Below are 13406 nucleotides of genomic sequence, written 5' to 3'. Positions count from 1 at the left end.
TTTTTTGGGTCTGTGTTTCTAACTAGTATTTCAGATCTGCTTGGTAAACCTGGACCACCACCATGCTGGCTGCAAGGTTTATATGTCTCCGGATTGTCCCTTCCAGGGCTTTCCATCCAGCTTTCACCAAGGCCTCCCCTGTTCTGAAGAATTCCATCACAAAGAATCAGTGGTTTCTAACACCTAGCAGGGTAAAAATACTCTGAATGGTTTTATATTTTCTGTCTTTTTTTTTGTGCTCCTGGGGGCCATTTTTTGGCAGAATCTGAAGCTTACTCCTCTGCTTTTAGTGATTTACTGAAACAGTTCTGATAATGTCTTGAATTAGCTTTCTGTCTATTAGGTTTATATCATTCTGGTCCATACTTATCACATACGTAAGAGAAAAGGAAGTCCTATAACTTTACCAAAAAAAAAACAAAAACAAATTCACTGCTGTCGAGTCAGATCTGACTCATAGGACCCGTCCTTGGGTTTCCGAGGCGGTATCACTACAGAAGTAGATTGCCCCATCTTCTGAGGAGTAGCTGGTGGGTTTGAACCTCCAGCTTTCTGTTTAATAGTCAAATGCCTTATGCACTATGCTGTTGGAATTTCTCATTCAGAGAGTTTAGAATCAGTGGTGAGGAATTGAGAGCTATATGTTGCACTAAAGAGATCACAGGGCGTATAGTCAAAACTCAAGATAAAAGAGTTGAACAGAAAATTTCAAAGAGCAGCTTAAGAAGATGAAGTCAGTTATCATAATGAAATATGCAAAGACCTGGAATTAGAAAACAAAAAGGGAAGAACACACACGGCATTTTTCAAGCTGAAAGAACTGAAGAATATTTCAAGCCTCAAGTTGCAATGTTGAAAGAGTCTATGGGCAAATATTGAATGATGCAGGAAACATCAAAAGAAGATGGAAGGAATACACAAAGTCACTGTACCAAAAAGAATTGATCAGTGTTCATACATTTCAGGAGGTGGCATATGATCAAGAACCAATGGTATTGAAAAAAGAAGTTGATCCTGCACTGAAGGAATTAGTAAAAAACATGGCTTCAAGAATTGACAGAATAGCTATTGAGATGTTTCAACAAATGGATGCCATACTGGAGGCACTTACTCGTCTATGCCAAGAAATTTGAAAGACAGCTACCTGGCCAACTGACTGGAAGAGATCCATATTTGTCAAAGAAAGGTGATCGCACAGAATGTGGAAATTACAGAACAATATCATTAATTTCACATGCAAATAAAGTTCTGCTGAAGATAATCCAAAAATAGTTGCAGCGGTATATTGACAGGGAGCTTCCAGAAACGCAAGCTGGATTCAGAAGAGGACGTGGAACGAGAGATATCATTGCTGATGTCAGATGGATCTTGGCTCAAAGCAAAGAATACCACAAAGATGTTTAGTTTTGTTTTATTGACTATGCAAAGGCATTTGATTGTGTGGATCATAACAAATTATGGATAACATTGAGAAGAATGGGAATTCCAGTACACTTAATTGTGCTCATGAGGAATCTGTATATAGACCAAGAGGCTGTCATTCGAACAGAACAAGGGAGTACTGCATGGTTTAAAATCAGGAAGGGAGTGTGTCAGGGTTGTATCCTTTCACCATATTTATTCAATCTGTATGCTGAGCAAATAATCTGAGAAGCTGGACTACACGAAAAAGAACACAGCATCAGGATTGAAGGAAGACTCACTAACAACCTACGATATGCAGATGACACAACCTTGCTTGCTGAAAGAGAGAATGACTTGAAGTACTTACTGATGAAATCTAAAGACTACAGTCTGCAGTATAGGTTACACGTCAGCCTAAAGAAAATGAAAATCTTCACAGTGGGACCAATAAGCAGCCTCATGATAAATGGAGAAAAGATTGAAGTTGTCAAAGATTGCACATTGCTTGGTTCCACAATCAACACTAATGGAAGCAGCAGTCAAGAAATCAGACTACATAACGCACTGGGCAAATCTGCCTTGAGAGACCTCTTTAAAGTGCTGAAGAGCAAGGATATCTCTTCGAAGATGAAGGTGTGCCAACCTCAGCCATGGTATTTTCAGTAGCTTCATATGCATGTGAAAGCTGGACAATGAATGAGGAATACCGAAGAAGAGTTAATGCTTTTGAGTTGTGGTGTTGGCAAAGAATACTGCAAGTACCATGGACTGCCAAAAGAACGAACAAATCTGTCCTGGAATACATGCAGCTGGAATGTTCCTTGGAAGCAAGAATGTCCAGACTTTGTCTCACCTACTTTGGTCATATTGTCAGAAGGGACAATTCCTTAGAGAAGGATATCATGCTTGGTAGGGTGGAGGGTCAATGAAAAAGGGGAAGGCCCTCAACAAGATGGATAGACACAGTGGCTGCAACAATGGGCTAAGGAGTAGCAAGGATTGTGAGGCTGGCACAGGACCAGGCAGTGTTTCATTTTGTTGTACGTATAGGGTCACTATGAGTCAGAGCCGACTCAATGGCACCTAACAACCACAACATTGTCAGAAGAACCCAGAGATATTACTAGTTGGCCAATAGCTTATTAATAAATTACTAGTGATATTATTTTAAATCAAGTTAGAGGAAAACTGCTTTTCTTCCACAGTAAATTTGTAGCATTTATATCAGAAGAGATGTACATTTTGAAATGTCAGGTAGATAAGGAGAATATACAGAAGCTAGCAGGAGATAGCTTTTTCTCTCTCAAATCAAATGTTAAAAAGAACTAAACAGCGCAAAGAAGAATGAAGAAAACCAAAGATTCATGGATCATGTGATCCTCAGCCTGTACAACTATGAGACCAGAACAACTAGATGGTGCCCAGCGACCACTGTCAACCACTTGGAGGGGGATCTATGTAGGAGATCCTGGATAGAGGGAGAACAATGTGGAACAAAACTCAAAATCATTTGTGGGGGAAACAAAGAGGGACTAGGTTTGCTGGTCTGATACAGCCTGGTGGAACCACTGAGACTATGGTCCCTAGCTGCCCTTCAGCTCTGGAATTGAACCCACACCTGTGGCTTCCAGCCAAACAAAAGACAGGCATATGAGTTGAACATTTACTTGAGGTAGTTACACTCCTTGGAGAGAACAATCATGGGAAAAAGAAGGGCTGTTTATGCACAGGGATGCAGTTGAGGGGGCAGGAGTACATGGAGGGATGGATACAGGGAAGAGGTGACTATCAGGAGGGAGTGAAAGGGGAGCTATTGCATTGTGGTAAATTATAGTCTGTTATGAGACAGCGTATGTGTGAACTGCTGTATGGAAAGTGAATTTGCTCTGTAAACTTTCACTCAAATCACAATTTAAAAGAGCTAAAATAATATAGTAGTAATCACTCCCCTTGGCTTAGTGTTATGGAATGATGCCTGTTTTGAGCCCATGTCCTAGATGACAAAATGTAACTAATACTGAATACTTACTGAATACATTTAAAAATATTGGAAGTTTTATCTTGGTATTTGGTTAGGGTTTAAAATACCATAGTAACTCTAGAGATAAAATCTATAGTTTATAAAAAGTAATCTAAAACTTAGAGAAGCTAAAAAGTATATAATGAATTAGTGAATCACTTCTAAGATAGAGCACAGATAAGGTCTACATTGAATTTTATAGTTTGGCTAATGTACTTTTATAGTGAGATTATATATGTAAAAAGTACCAGATTTCTTCAGGTACAGTTTTCTAGTGTAAAGAAAACCTCAGTTTATGTTATTAATAATACTCTGTTTTGATGTGGGTGGCGTGTGTCTTTACATGTATATCAGGAGTATGCCACCAAGACAAGAATTGGGATCCGACGTGGGAAAACTGGCCAAGAACTCAAAGAGGTGGTATTGGAACCATCAATGGGAAAAATATTTAAAAGTAAGTGCCAGTCTTTGTAAAGTCTATGAACAACCTCCTAAAAATATTTACAAACCTATGTATATATGTGTTTTCTAGGAAGAAAAGCTGTAATTCTCATCACTCTCAGGGCTCTGACACTTACAAAACATTGTTTCTTTACACTGAGTTCAGTAGTTCCCAGTCATACTTCCTCCAGTGAAAAGTTTATTTTCACCATTGCAATATGAAGAAGTTCATTTGAAGTTGTATAGAGTCTTTGTTCAATCATATAATATACTTTCTCCTCACTGTCTCATCTGACGTTCTACACAGAACGTTTACTACAACAGTAGTAAAAATCTGTCTCACTGTTTTGCCCATTAAAGAGGCAGCGGGCATGGTTGCAGCAGCTGTCGAGCATCCCTTTCTCAAGATTGGTCTCCGGGAAGCTGGACCACACTGCCCAGTGCCCTCTGCTCCCTCCTGCCAGGGAGGAACTCCCTCCATGCCCATAGCCTCAGTGCCAATACAAGCAGCACTGAACCAGCAGGTGCCTATTCTGGGTTCCCAGCTTCTGTGCTACCTGAGGCCCTATAGCTCAGAATTGCAGTGAAGTGGGAAAGGAGGAAAGAAAGAAGCATTGGAAAGGGTGTTTGGAAGAAATGCATGTGAATTTAATGATGTCCCAAAGTGAGCCAAACTGGGGCAGAAGCTTCTGCCTCAGTGGGGCCAGGTACACCACCAGGCTCCCAGGAAGCCTGCAGCCTCAGTGACTCACCAGCCCCAGAGGGAAAGCAGGGCTTACAGGGGTGAGAGTGGACCCCTTGAAGCAACTCCCCAGGGGAAACTGACCCAGCATAGGAGGAAGGTGAAATGTTAAGCTATAGGTCATTCAGTCACACAGCCTGCTTTTATACAGCTCTATGTCCTCCAGGCTGCCTCCACAGAGGAATAATCCATAACTGGACTTGTCACAATGATAAGCACTTCAATAAATCTTAGCAGTTATTATTTCTATGACAATACGTTCTAAATTTTTTTAAAAATGGGACAAATTGATGGTCTTAAAACAGAAAATAAATCCTCAATTTTCACATAACAACCTGGTCTTTAGAACCTAACCATGCCAATATTTGAAGAGTGGGTTTACTCATTTATGTTGCAGGTCAAGAGTAAGTCACCAGAACATAACTTAATAAAAGCCTAACTATTTAAGAAAGCATTTCTAACTAGCTATCCATATAGGACATTGTAGGAGAGAATACCTTAATGGAGTCAGTTTGGCTCAGTTTGGATTTTTGCTTTGCAAGTTCAGAAACTAGAGGTTTACAACCAACACAAAGCTACCCAAAGAACACTTCTGTTCCTTAACCTTGCAAAATGTCAATGTATCACAGAGGGAAAGAGCCCTAATCAGTATTCCTCAGCATTTCCTTCCGATTAGATAGTTGACCCTAGAGATCAAATTATATTAATTATGTAATGATAGCATATTAACATGTGAATAGAATTAGACTAAAAGGAAGTAAGTTACTATTTCTGAATGCCATCAAGTTAGAGGTGGTAAGTGAAATGTCTCTCAGTACTCTAAAACAACACTTCCCTTGATTCTGCTACATAAACATTCATTACTTTTTCTTCTTTGATTCCTCTTTTTTTGACCCCATGTAAAGCATCATATTTGTTAATAGCACTGTAGACACAGTGTAGTATGACTTAACTATTTTTTTCTCGTCTTAGAATATCATGAAAACATACTCGAACCTCTTACTTAAAAGGTATATCACGAAAGTATCCATAGCTGCACGTGAACTGCCCCCACAGATCTCTTGGAGTGACACTGAAGGTTTTAATCAATTCATTCTGATCCTTTTTGTACTGATTATTGTACCTTTGTTTCAAGGGTGTCCTCTCCTACTGAGCCTCTAATCTTTTAGGACATTTCTGTATGCCCATATGTACTAATTATGACTGTTATTAAAAAGTAGTATATGGTTTGATTGCCCTCATATAAATGTGAAAGACTTACCATCACAACTTCATTGTGATCAACACATGACAGTATTACCTGTATTTTCTCCTTTGTTCTGCAGTTGATCAGATGGGAAGATGGTTTGTTGCTGGAGGGGCTGCTGTTGGTCTTGGAGCGTTGTGCTACTATGGCTTAGGAATGTCTAATGAGATTGGAGCTATTGAAAAGGCTGTGTAAGTAAATTGTTTCCAAACAATTCATGCCATTAAGGTTCTAATTTTTTTTTTTCCATCTTCTCTTTAGCCACTTTTGGAATAATTTGTCTAGTCTCAACTATGTGGAAATATATATGGATAAATACAGAATTTTCTTAATTTATTTGACATGTATTTATTCAAACCTAAGTAAAAATGTACTTTCATCCAGGTTATATGTGCTTAAGCAGGGAAACAATGTGTTGTTTTTTATATTTGCCAAGCATTTTTATATATATGCCAAGCATATATTTGTATGCTTTATCTCATTGCGGGAGCTCTGGTAGCATAGTGCCTACGGCACTTGACTGCTAACCAGAAGGCTGGTGGTTCAAATCCACCAGCCACTCCCTGGAAGGAAGGTTGGGCAATCTACTTCCGTAGTGATACTGCCTCGGAAACCCAAGGACGGGTCGCTGTGGGTCGGGTCCGACTCCATGGCAATGGTTGGTTGGTTTTATCTCATTGCACTTTTACAGTAACATGAAGGTATACCTAATTAGTTCCAGGGTAAATGAGATGAATAAGACTTAAAGCAATAAAGCGATTTATCCCAAGGTTGCCCAACTGGTAAATGATTCAGCTAGAATACATATCCTGTTACTTAACATGTCATATTTCTTACAGAATTTGGCCTCAATATGTGAAGGACAGAATCCATTCTACTTACATGTACCTAGCAGGAAGTATTGGTTTAACAGCTTTGTCTGCATTGGCAGTGACTAGAACTCCTGTTCTCATGAACTTCATAATGAGAGCCTCTTGGGTGGTAAGTCAGCTTGTTTTTATTTTCCTTTTCCATGTAAAGTTCCAAAGAGGAAAAAAACAACACTGGAGGCTGAGAGATTAAATAGAAAAAATAACATTGAAAAACTTTTATTTGAATAATAGATGAATTATTAGTGCAACTAGGACAAAATAAGAAGTATGTTCAGAAGTAAGCCATGTATTATTCTTTGTTGAATATTTGTTTTAATAGTGCAAAAGAGGTTGGAAATCAAATTTACAGTGACATTTCTGCTTTTCTAGCAGTAGATACCAATCCTCTATTTCATAACAACTTACTGAAAGTAAGATAAAGGCAAAATCATCTTAGAGGTCAGTGGAAAATCAAAAAAATATCAAGATTCTACACTTTTAAAAGTAGGGATAGTTCTACCACTGTTAGTCCTGAGCATCTGGACCTTTTTTACAGTTTTACATGCAGTAGTGAGTATTTCTTGAGCACTTATTTTGCTAAGTACCAAAAGTAGTTTTAGATGTGGTGCCTGTTTTTCTACATCTGATAGAAGGGATGAACTGGAGTAAGTAGTAAAGGACGTGCAGTAAGAAGTAGAAAATACTTATCAGTTGAACTATTGGGGAAGATGCATAAAGGAGATACTTATTTTGTTAGGGTGACTGAAGGCATGTGTTTTTTCACTTAAGGAAAGGACAGTCCAAGTTTACAAAGCACCTTGAGCAAAAGAGAAGTTGTTAGGTTCTCTCAAGTCGGTTCGAACTCAGCAACCCTGTGTACAACAAAACAAAAGACTGCGTGGTCCTGTCCCATCCTCACAATCATTCCCATGCTTATACCCATTGTGGGAGCCACTGTGTCAATCCATCTTGTTGAGGGTCTTCCCCTTTCTTACTGATCTGCTACTTTACCAAGCACGAGATCCTTCTTCCTCCTGATAACATGACCAGAGTATGAGAGATGAAGTCTGGCCATTCTCACTTCCAAGGAACATTCTGGCCGTACTTCTTCCAGGACAGGTTTGTTCATTCTTCTAGCAGTCCATAGTATATTCAGGATTCTTTGCCAGCATTATAATTCAGATGTGTCAGTTCTTCTGCAGTCTTCCTTTTTCATTGCATAGCTCTCATGTGCACATGAAGCTATTGAAAAGATAGTGGCTTGGGTAAGGTACACCTTAGCCTTCAAAGTGACATCTTTGCTCTATAGCACTTCAAAGAGTTCTTACTGCACCACATTTGCCCAGTGAAATAAGCCACTTGATTTCTTGACTGCTGCTTCCTTGGGCACTGGTTGTGGATCCAAGTAAAATAAAATGTTTGAAAGCTTCAGTCTTTTCTCCATTTATCATCATGTTGCTTATTGGCCCAGTTGTGAGGACTTTTGTTTTCTTTATATTAAGGTATGATCCATACTGCAGACAGTGGTCCTTCACCTTCATCAGTATATGCTTCAAATCATCTTTACTTTCAGCAAGCAGGATTGTGTCATCTGCGTATCACACGTTGTTAGTGAGTCTTCCTGCAATCCTGATGCCACATTCTTCATATAGTGCAGCTTCTCAGATTTGCTCACTGTTCAGATTGAACAAGTATGGTGAAAGGACACAACCCTGACACACACCTTCTGATTTTAAATCATGCAGTATCATTTTGTTCTGTTGGTGTTGGAACAGCTACCTGTTGGTCTATCTACAGGTTCCTCATGAGCACAATTAAGTGGTCTGGAATTCCCATTTTTTGCAGTGTTATCTGTAATTTGTTAGGATCCACACAGCTGAATACCTTTGCATAATCGATAAAGCATGGGTAGACATGTTTTATTTGCTTTTCAGCTACGATCCATCTGACATCAGCAATGATACCTTTATTCTATGCTCTCTTCTGAATTCAGCTTGAATTTCTGGCAGTTCCCTGTCAATACACTGCTGTAACTGTTTTTGAATTATTTTCAACATAATTTTATTTGCATGTGATATTGATGATATTGTTCGATAATTTCCACATTCTTTTGGATCATTTTTCATTAGAATGGGCACAGACCTGGATCTCTTCCAGTCAGTTGGCCAGGTAGCTGTCTTCTAAATTTCTTGACATAAATGAACATTACGTCCAGGACTGCATTTGTTTGATGAAATAACTCAATGGGTATTCCATCAGTTTCTCAAGCTTTGTTTTTTGCTAGTTCCTTCAGTGCAGGTTGGATTTCTTCCTTCGGTAGCATTGGTTCTTGATCATATGCTACTGCCTGAAGTGATAAACCAACGACCATTTCTTTTTGGTACCACCAAAAAAAAACAACCAAGCTCACTGCCATCAAGTCAGATCTAACTCATAGCGTCCCTTCCTTGCGTTTCCGAGGCAGTATCTCTATGGAAGTAGATGGCCCAGTTTCCCTTCCAAGGAGTGGCTGGTGGGTTTGAACCACCAGCCTTCTGGTTAGCAGTCAAATGCCTTAGGCACTATGCTGCCAGAGTTCCCGTTTTTGGTACAGTGACTGTATTCCTTCCATCTAGTTTTGTTGCTTTCTGCATCGTTCATTATTTTGCCCATAGAATCCCTCAATATTGCAACTCAGCTTGAATTTTTTTTTTTTTCCCAGTTCTTTGAGCTTGAGAAATGCCAAGTGTGTTCTTCCTTTTTGATATTCTCACTCCAGGTCTTTGCTTATTTCATTAGAATACTTTACTTTGTCTTCTTGAGTTGCCCTTTGAAATCTTCTGTTCAGACTTTTTACTTCATTATTTCCCCCGTTAGCTTTAGCTACTGTCCATTCAAAAGCAAGTTTCAGAGTCTCTTCGCGCATTCCTTTTGGTCTTTTCTTTACTGTGTTCTTAATGACATTTTGATTTTTTCGTGTATGATGTCTTTGATTAAAAAAAAAAAACTCACTGCCGTCGAGCCGGATCTGACTAATTGCAACCCCTCCTTGGGTTTCCTAGGTGGTTTCACTACAAAAGTAGATTGCCCAACCTTCCTTCTGAGGAGTGGTTGGTGGGTTTGAACCGCCAGCCTTCTGGTTAGCAGCCATATGCTTTAGGCATTGCACCATCAGAGTTCCTGATGTCTTTGACGTCATCCCACAAGGTTGTATTTTGGCTCTCATGGACTTGCTTTAGTTGTCTTCAGCTTCACCTTAAACTTGCATAGGAGCAATTGGTTTGTTCCACAGTCAGCCCCTGACCTCCTTCTGGGTTCTGATACTTAGTTTCTCTATCATGTCTTTCCACAGATGTAGTCGATTTGATTCATATTAACTGGACTTCCTTGTAAAAGTATGGGTATTATCCTATCATTGGCAACAATGTACTTCAGGATAGATCTTGAAATGTTCTTTTTGACAGTGAATGCAACACCATTCCTCTTCAGTTTGTCATTCCTGACATAGTAGTCCATATGATTGTCCATTTCAGCTCACTGATACCTAGGATATTATATTGATCTTTATGCATTCCATTTTATTTTTCACAACTTCCAATTTTCTTAGATGGGTTCTTCATACATTCCATGTTCCACTTATTAACGAATGTTTACAGCTATTTCTTCCCACTTTAGTTGTGTCCCATCAGCAAATGAAAGTCCTGAAAGCTTTACTCCATCCATGTCATTAAGATTGACTACTTTGAGGAGGCAGCTCTTCCTCAGTCATCTTTTGAGTGCCTTCCAATCAAAAGGGCTCATCTTCTGGCACTATATTAGACAGTCTTTCCTTTCTATTCAGTGATTTCCTTGTTTTATTCAGTTGGTTTTCAGTGGCCAATTTCTTGGAGTGGGCCACATCCATCATCCTCATCTGTCTTAGTCTGGAAAGGTCCACTGAAACCTGTCCATGGGTGACCCTGTTGGTATTTGAAATACCAGTGGCAGAGCTTCCAACTTGATAGCAACATGCAAGCCACCACAGTATAACAAACTGACAGACAGCTGGTGAAGATCAAGTAGAAAACCCTAATTTTAAAAGTGACTTGAAATCCTGCTAGGGTGAAGTTTGTGCTCGAAAAGTAGACTATGAAGGACACAATTATAAGGAAGTGTTTGGATACCAAACTGAGGAGATTACCTAAGCAGAAGAGCCACTGAAGGTAATTGGAAAAGCAAAAATACAATTTGTGTGTGAGTTTTAAGAACTAATGTTGAAGAGATAAGAAGCAAAGATAGCAGCTGTACTTTTGAAAAATCTGAAATGAGGGTATAATGGAAACCTGAACTGGAGCCATAAGTGTGACTAGAGGGAAGGAGAAATGGGAAAGTTTATATAATACTGAGATTTCCCACAGCAAACTGATTATTCTCATAGGTAACCAAAATCCTCCTAACTTCCACATCCATTTTGTTTCTGCTCTGCTATACTTTGCAAAAGGGGAACTAGTTATAGAAACATAGTTGTTTGGACACTTAGGTATTCTTAACATAATGCATTTCACTTGGTTGCTACTGGACTTCCTAGCTTAGAGGTTTACGAAGCCACAGAATAATGATGTGTTCTCACCAGAAATGTTTTATTTAACAAAAGCAAAACCAAACACACTGCCATCAAGTCAGACCCAACTCACAGCGCCCTTCCTTGGGTTTCTGAGGCGGTATCACTATGGAAGTAGATTGCCCAACCTTCTGAAGAGTGGCTGGCAGGTTTGAAGCCTTTCTGATTAGCAGTCAAATGCCTTAGGCACTACGTACCAGAGCTCCTTTTGTTTTGTTTAAAGACAATTTTAAATAATGTTTTTATAAGAAAACATATGGCTATGTTATGAAATATTAAAGTGTACATAAAATTTGAATTCCTAATATAAGACTTCAAGTAAATTTTATGCTTGGGCCATGCTCTCAATTCCCACTGGGCATAAGATTGCTCTCCTCTGCTGTTAGGAACAATTAAAGTTTGGAAAGCCAATGATGGGTACTGTAGAGATAAAAATGTTGCCTTTTTGGGATGACAGACATATACACAGATTATGTCAGAGGTTTATCCCACATGATTTTGAAAGAGAGCGGCATCTGCTTGTGGGCTTGTTGGCAGCAGGGGTAATTACCAGAAGAAACTTCCAAAATGAGAAGGTAATGCTTGAGTACATCAACCAGATGAGAAAGAGGTATTCTTAGGCACAAAATTAAGGAAGCGTGGAACTTTAGGATATGTTTATGGCTCTACCAGTTCTGTACAGCTGGAATGTAGACTATGGAAAGATTCGGAGCAAAAAAAATGAGACTAGATCATAAAGGGCACTAGGGATAAAAATACAATTGCAACACATATGCTGAAAATGCTGTGCACAGCAGATAGTTGAAGTAGTTTTTAGTAATTGTTTCTCCACTGGAAAATGGTGTAGAAGAACCCAGTGTGCTTTTCTTTATTAATATGAGTGAAAGCTTTCCCATTTGCAGCAAAAAAGCTATGCTATTGGAAAGCCTGCTTCAACTAAAAACATCCATATTATATTATTTTTTTATGAGTTGGCCAGAGAAGACCTATTTGTTGCCTTATTCTGTCCAAGAGCTGCAAGTTTGCAATCTCTGCTTTAAATTTTCTGAAGATTGATTATGATTACCTTTTTTTCCCCAAGAATTAAAGTATTACACACAGGAATATTTAAATGTTTTAACAATGGAAATAAAAGATAGGGAAAGGACAGGAATGAGGACCCAGTCAGCCATAAAACTGGAAGGATAGAAACATAGTATCTTACTGTTTTATCGTTTCCATGTGCTGTAAGTTTATGTTGACCTTTTATTTTAAGGTCATTTAGCAGATACAACATTTTAAGCACTGTGTGCATGGTCTTTCTCATTAAGTCAATTCCAACTCATAGTGACCGTATAGGACAGAGTAGAACTGCTGCCACATAGGGTTTCCTAGTCTTTAAGCTTTATGGGAGTGAATCTCCAGGTCTTTTCTCCCGTAGAGCTACTGGTAAGTTCATACCACCAACCTTTTGGTTAGCAGCTGAGGAGTTAACCATTGCACTACCACAGCTCCTTTTCTCTCTCTAGACATAAATGTCTCTTCTAATTAGTAGACCCTGACTGGTTTTCAAAAAAAGGCTGTTAGTGCTGTACCAAAACATATGTTAAAATTAACAGTAATGTTTCTGGGATTCTTAAAGGAGTTTTATTACATGTCCAATAAAAATAAAGTTTTTAAAAGATGATAGTGTCTGTCCAAGCTCAACTCATGCGCTTGAAGTTGCCTGAAAAACTTTTTATTATGGTGAAAAAGGACTCTCTTGTTAACTCAGTCAGAACTTCAAATTTAGAATAAATTCAAGGCCTTTAATGTTAAAGATACAGGATCCAATTTATTGTTCACCTTTTTTAAACCTGATTTATTAGAAATAATTAATTATACTTGGAACTTCTTAGTTTCCATTTTAATTGTATAAGGATCAATTTTTTCATAGTGGTATGTGTCTTTCAGACAATCGGTGCGACCTTTGCAGCCATGATTGGAGCTGGAATGCTGGTACATTCAATATCATATCACCAGAGTCCAGGCCCAAAGCATCTTGCTTGGCTGCTGCATTCTGGTATGTTTTCATTTTAAATTGTTACTAAACAAAATCTAGTATATTACCTTTTTTGGTGGCTCTTTACAGTTATAAATAATAT

General features: G+C 38.7%; 1 protein-coding gene across 1 annotated transcript in view; it reads left to right on the top strand.

The window, feature by feature from the left end:
* The first annotated feature begins 62 nt into the window (after positions 1 to 62).
* Positions 63 to 13406, top strand: part of GHITM (growth hormone inducible transmembrane protein) — a 30893-nt gene continuing 17549 nt past the window's right edge. The window contains exons 1-5 of the mRNA XM_007954234.2: positions 63 to 191; positions 3779 to 3878; positions 5933 to 6044; positions 6693 to 6834; positions 13216 to 13324. Coding sequence (XP_007952425.1) covers positions 63 to 191; positions 3779 to 3878; positions 5933 to 6044; positions 6693 to 6834; positions 13216 to 13324 — 592 coding nt within the window. The remainder of the gene's footprint in view (positions 192 to 3778; positions 3879 to 5932; positions 6045 to 6692; positions 6835 to 13215; positions 13325 to 13406) is intronic.

The sequence above is a fragment of the Orycteropus afer genome, unplaced genomic scaffold (assembly GCF_000298275.1).
Source record: "Orycteropus afer afer isolate SDZICR_OR568_19922 unplaced genomic scaffold, OryAfe1.0 scaffold00449, whole genome shotgun sequence".
In the NCBI taxonomy this organism is placed as follows: Eukaryota; Metazoa; Chordata; class Mammalia; order Tubulidentata; family Orycteropodidae; genus Orycteropus; species Orycteropus afer.
This window is presented reverse-complemented; position numbering and strand designations above follow the sequence as displayed.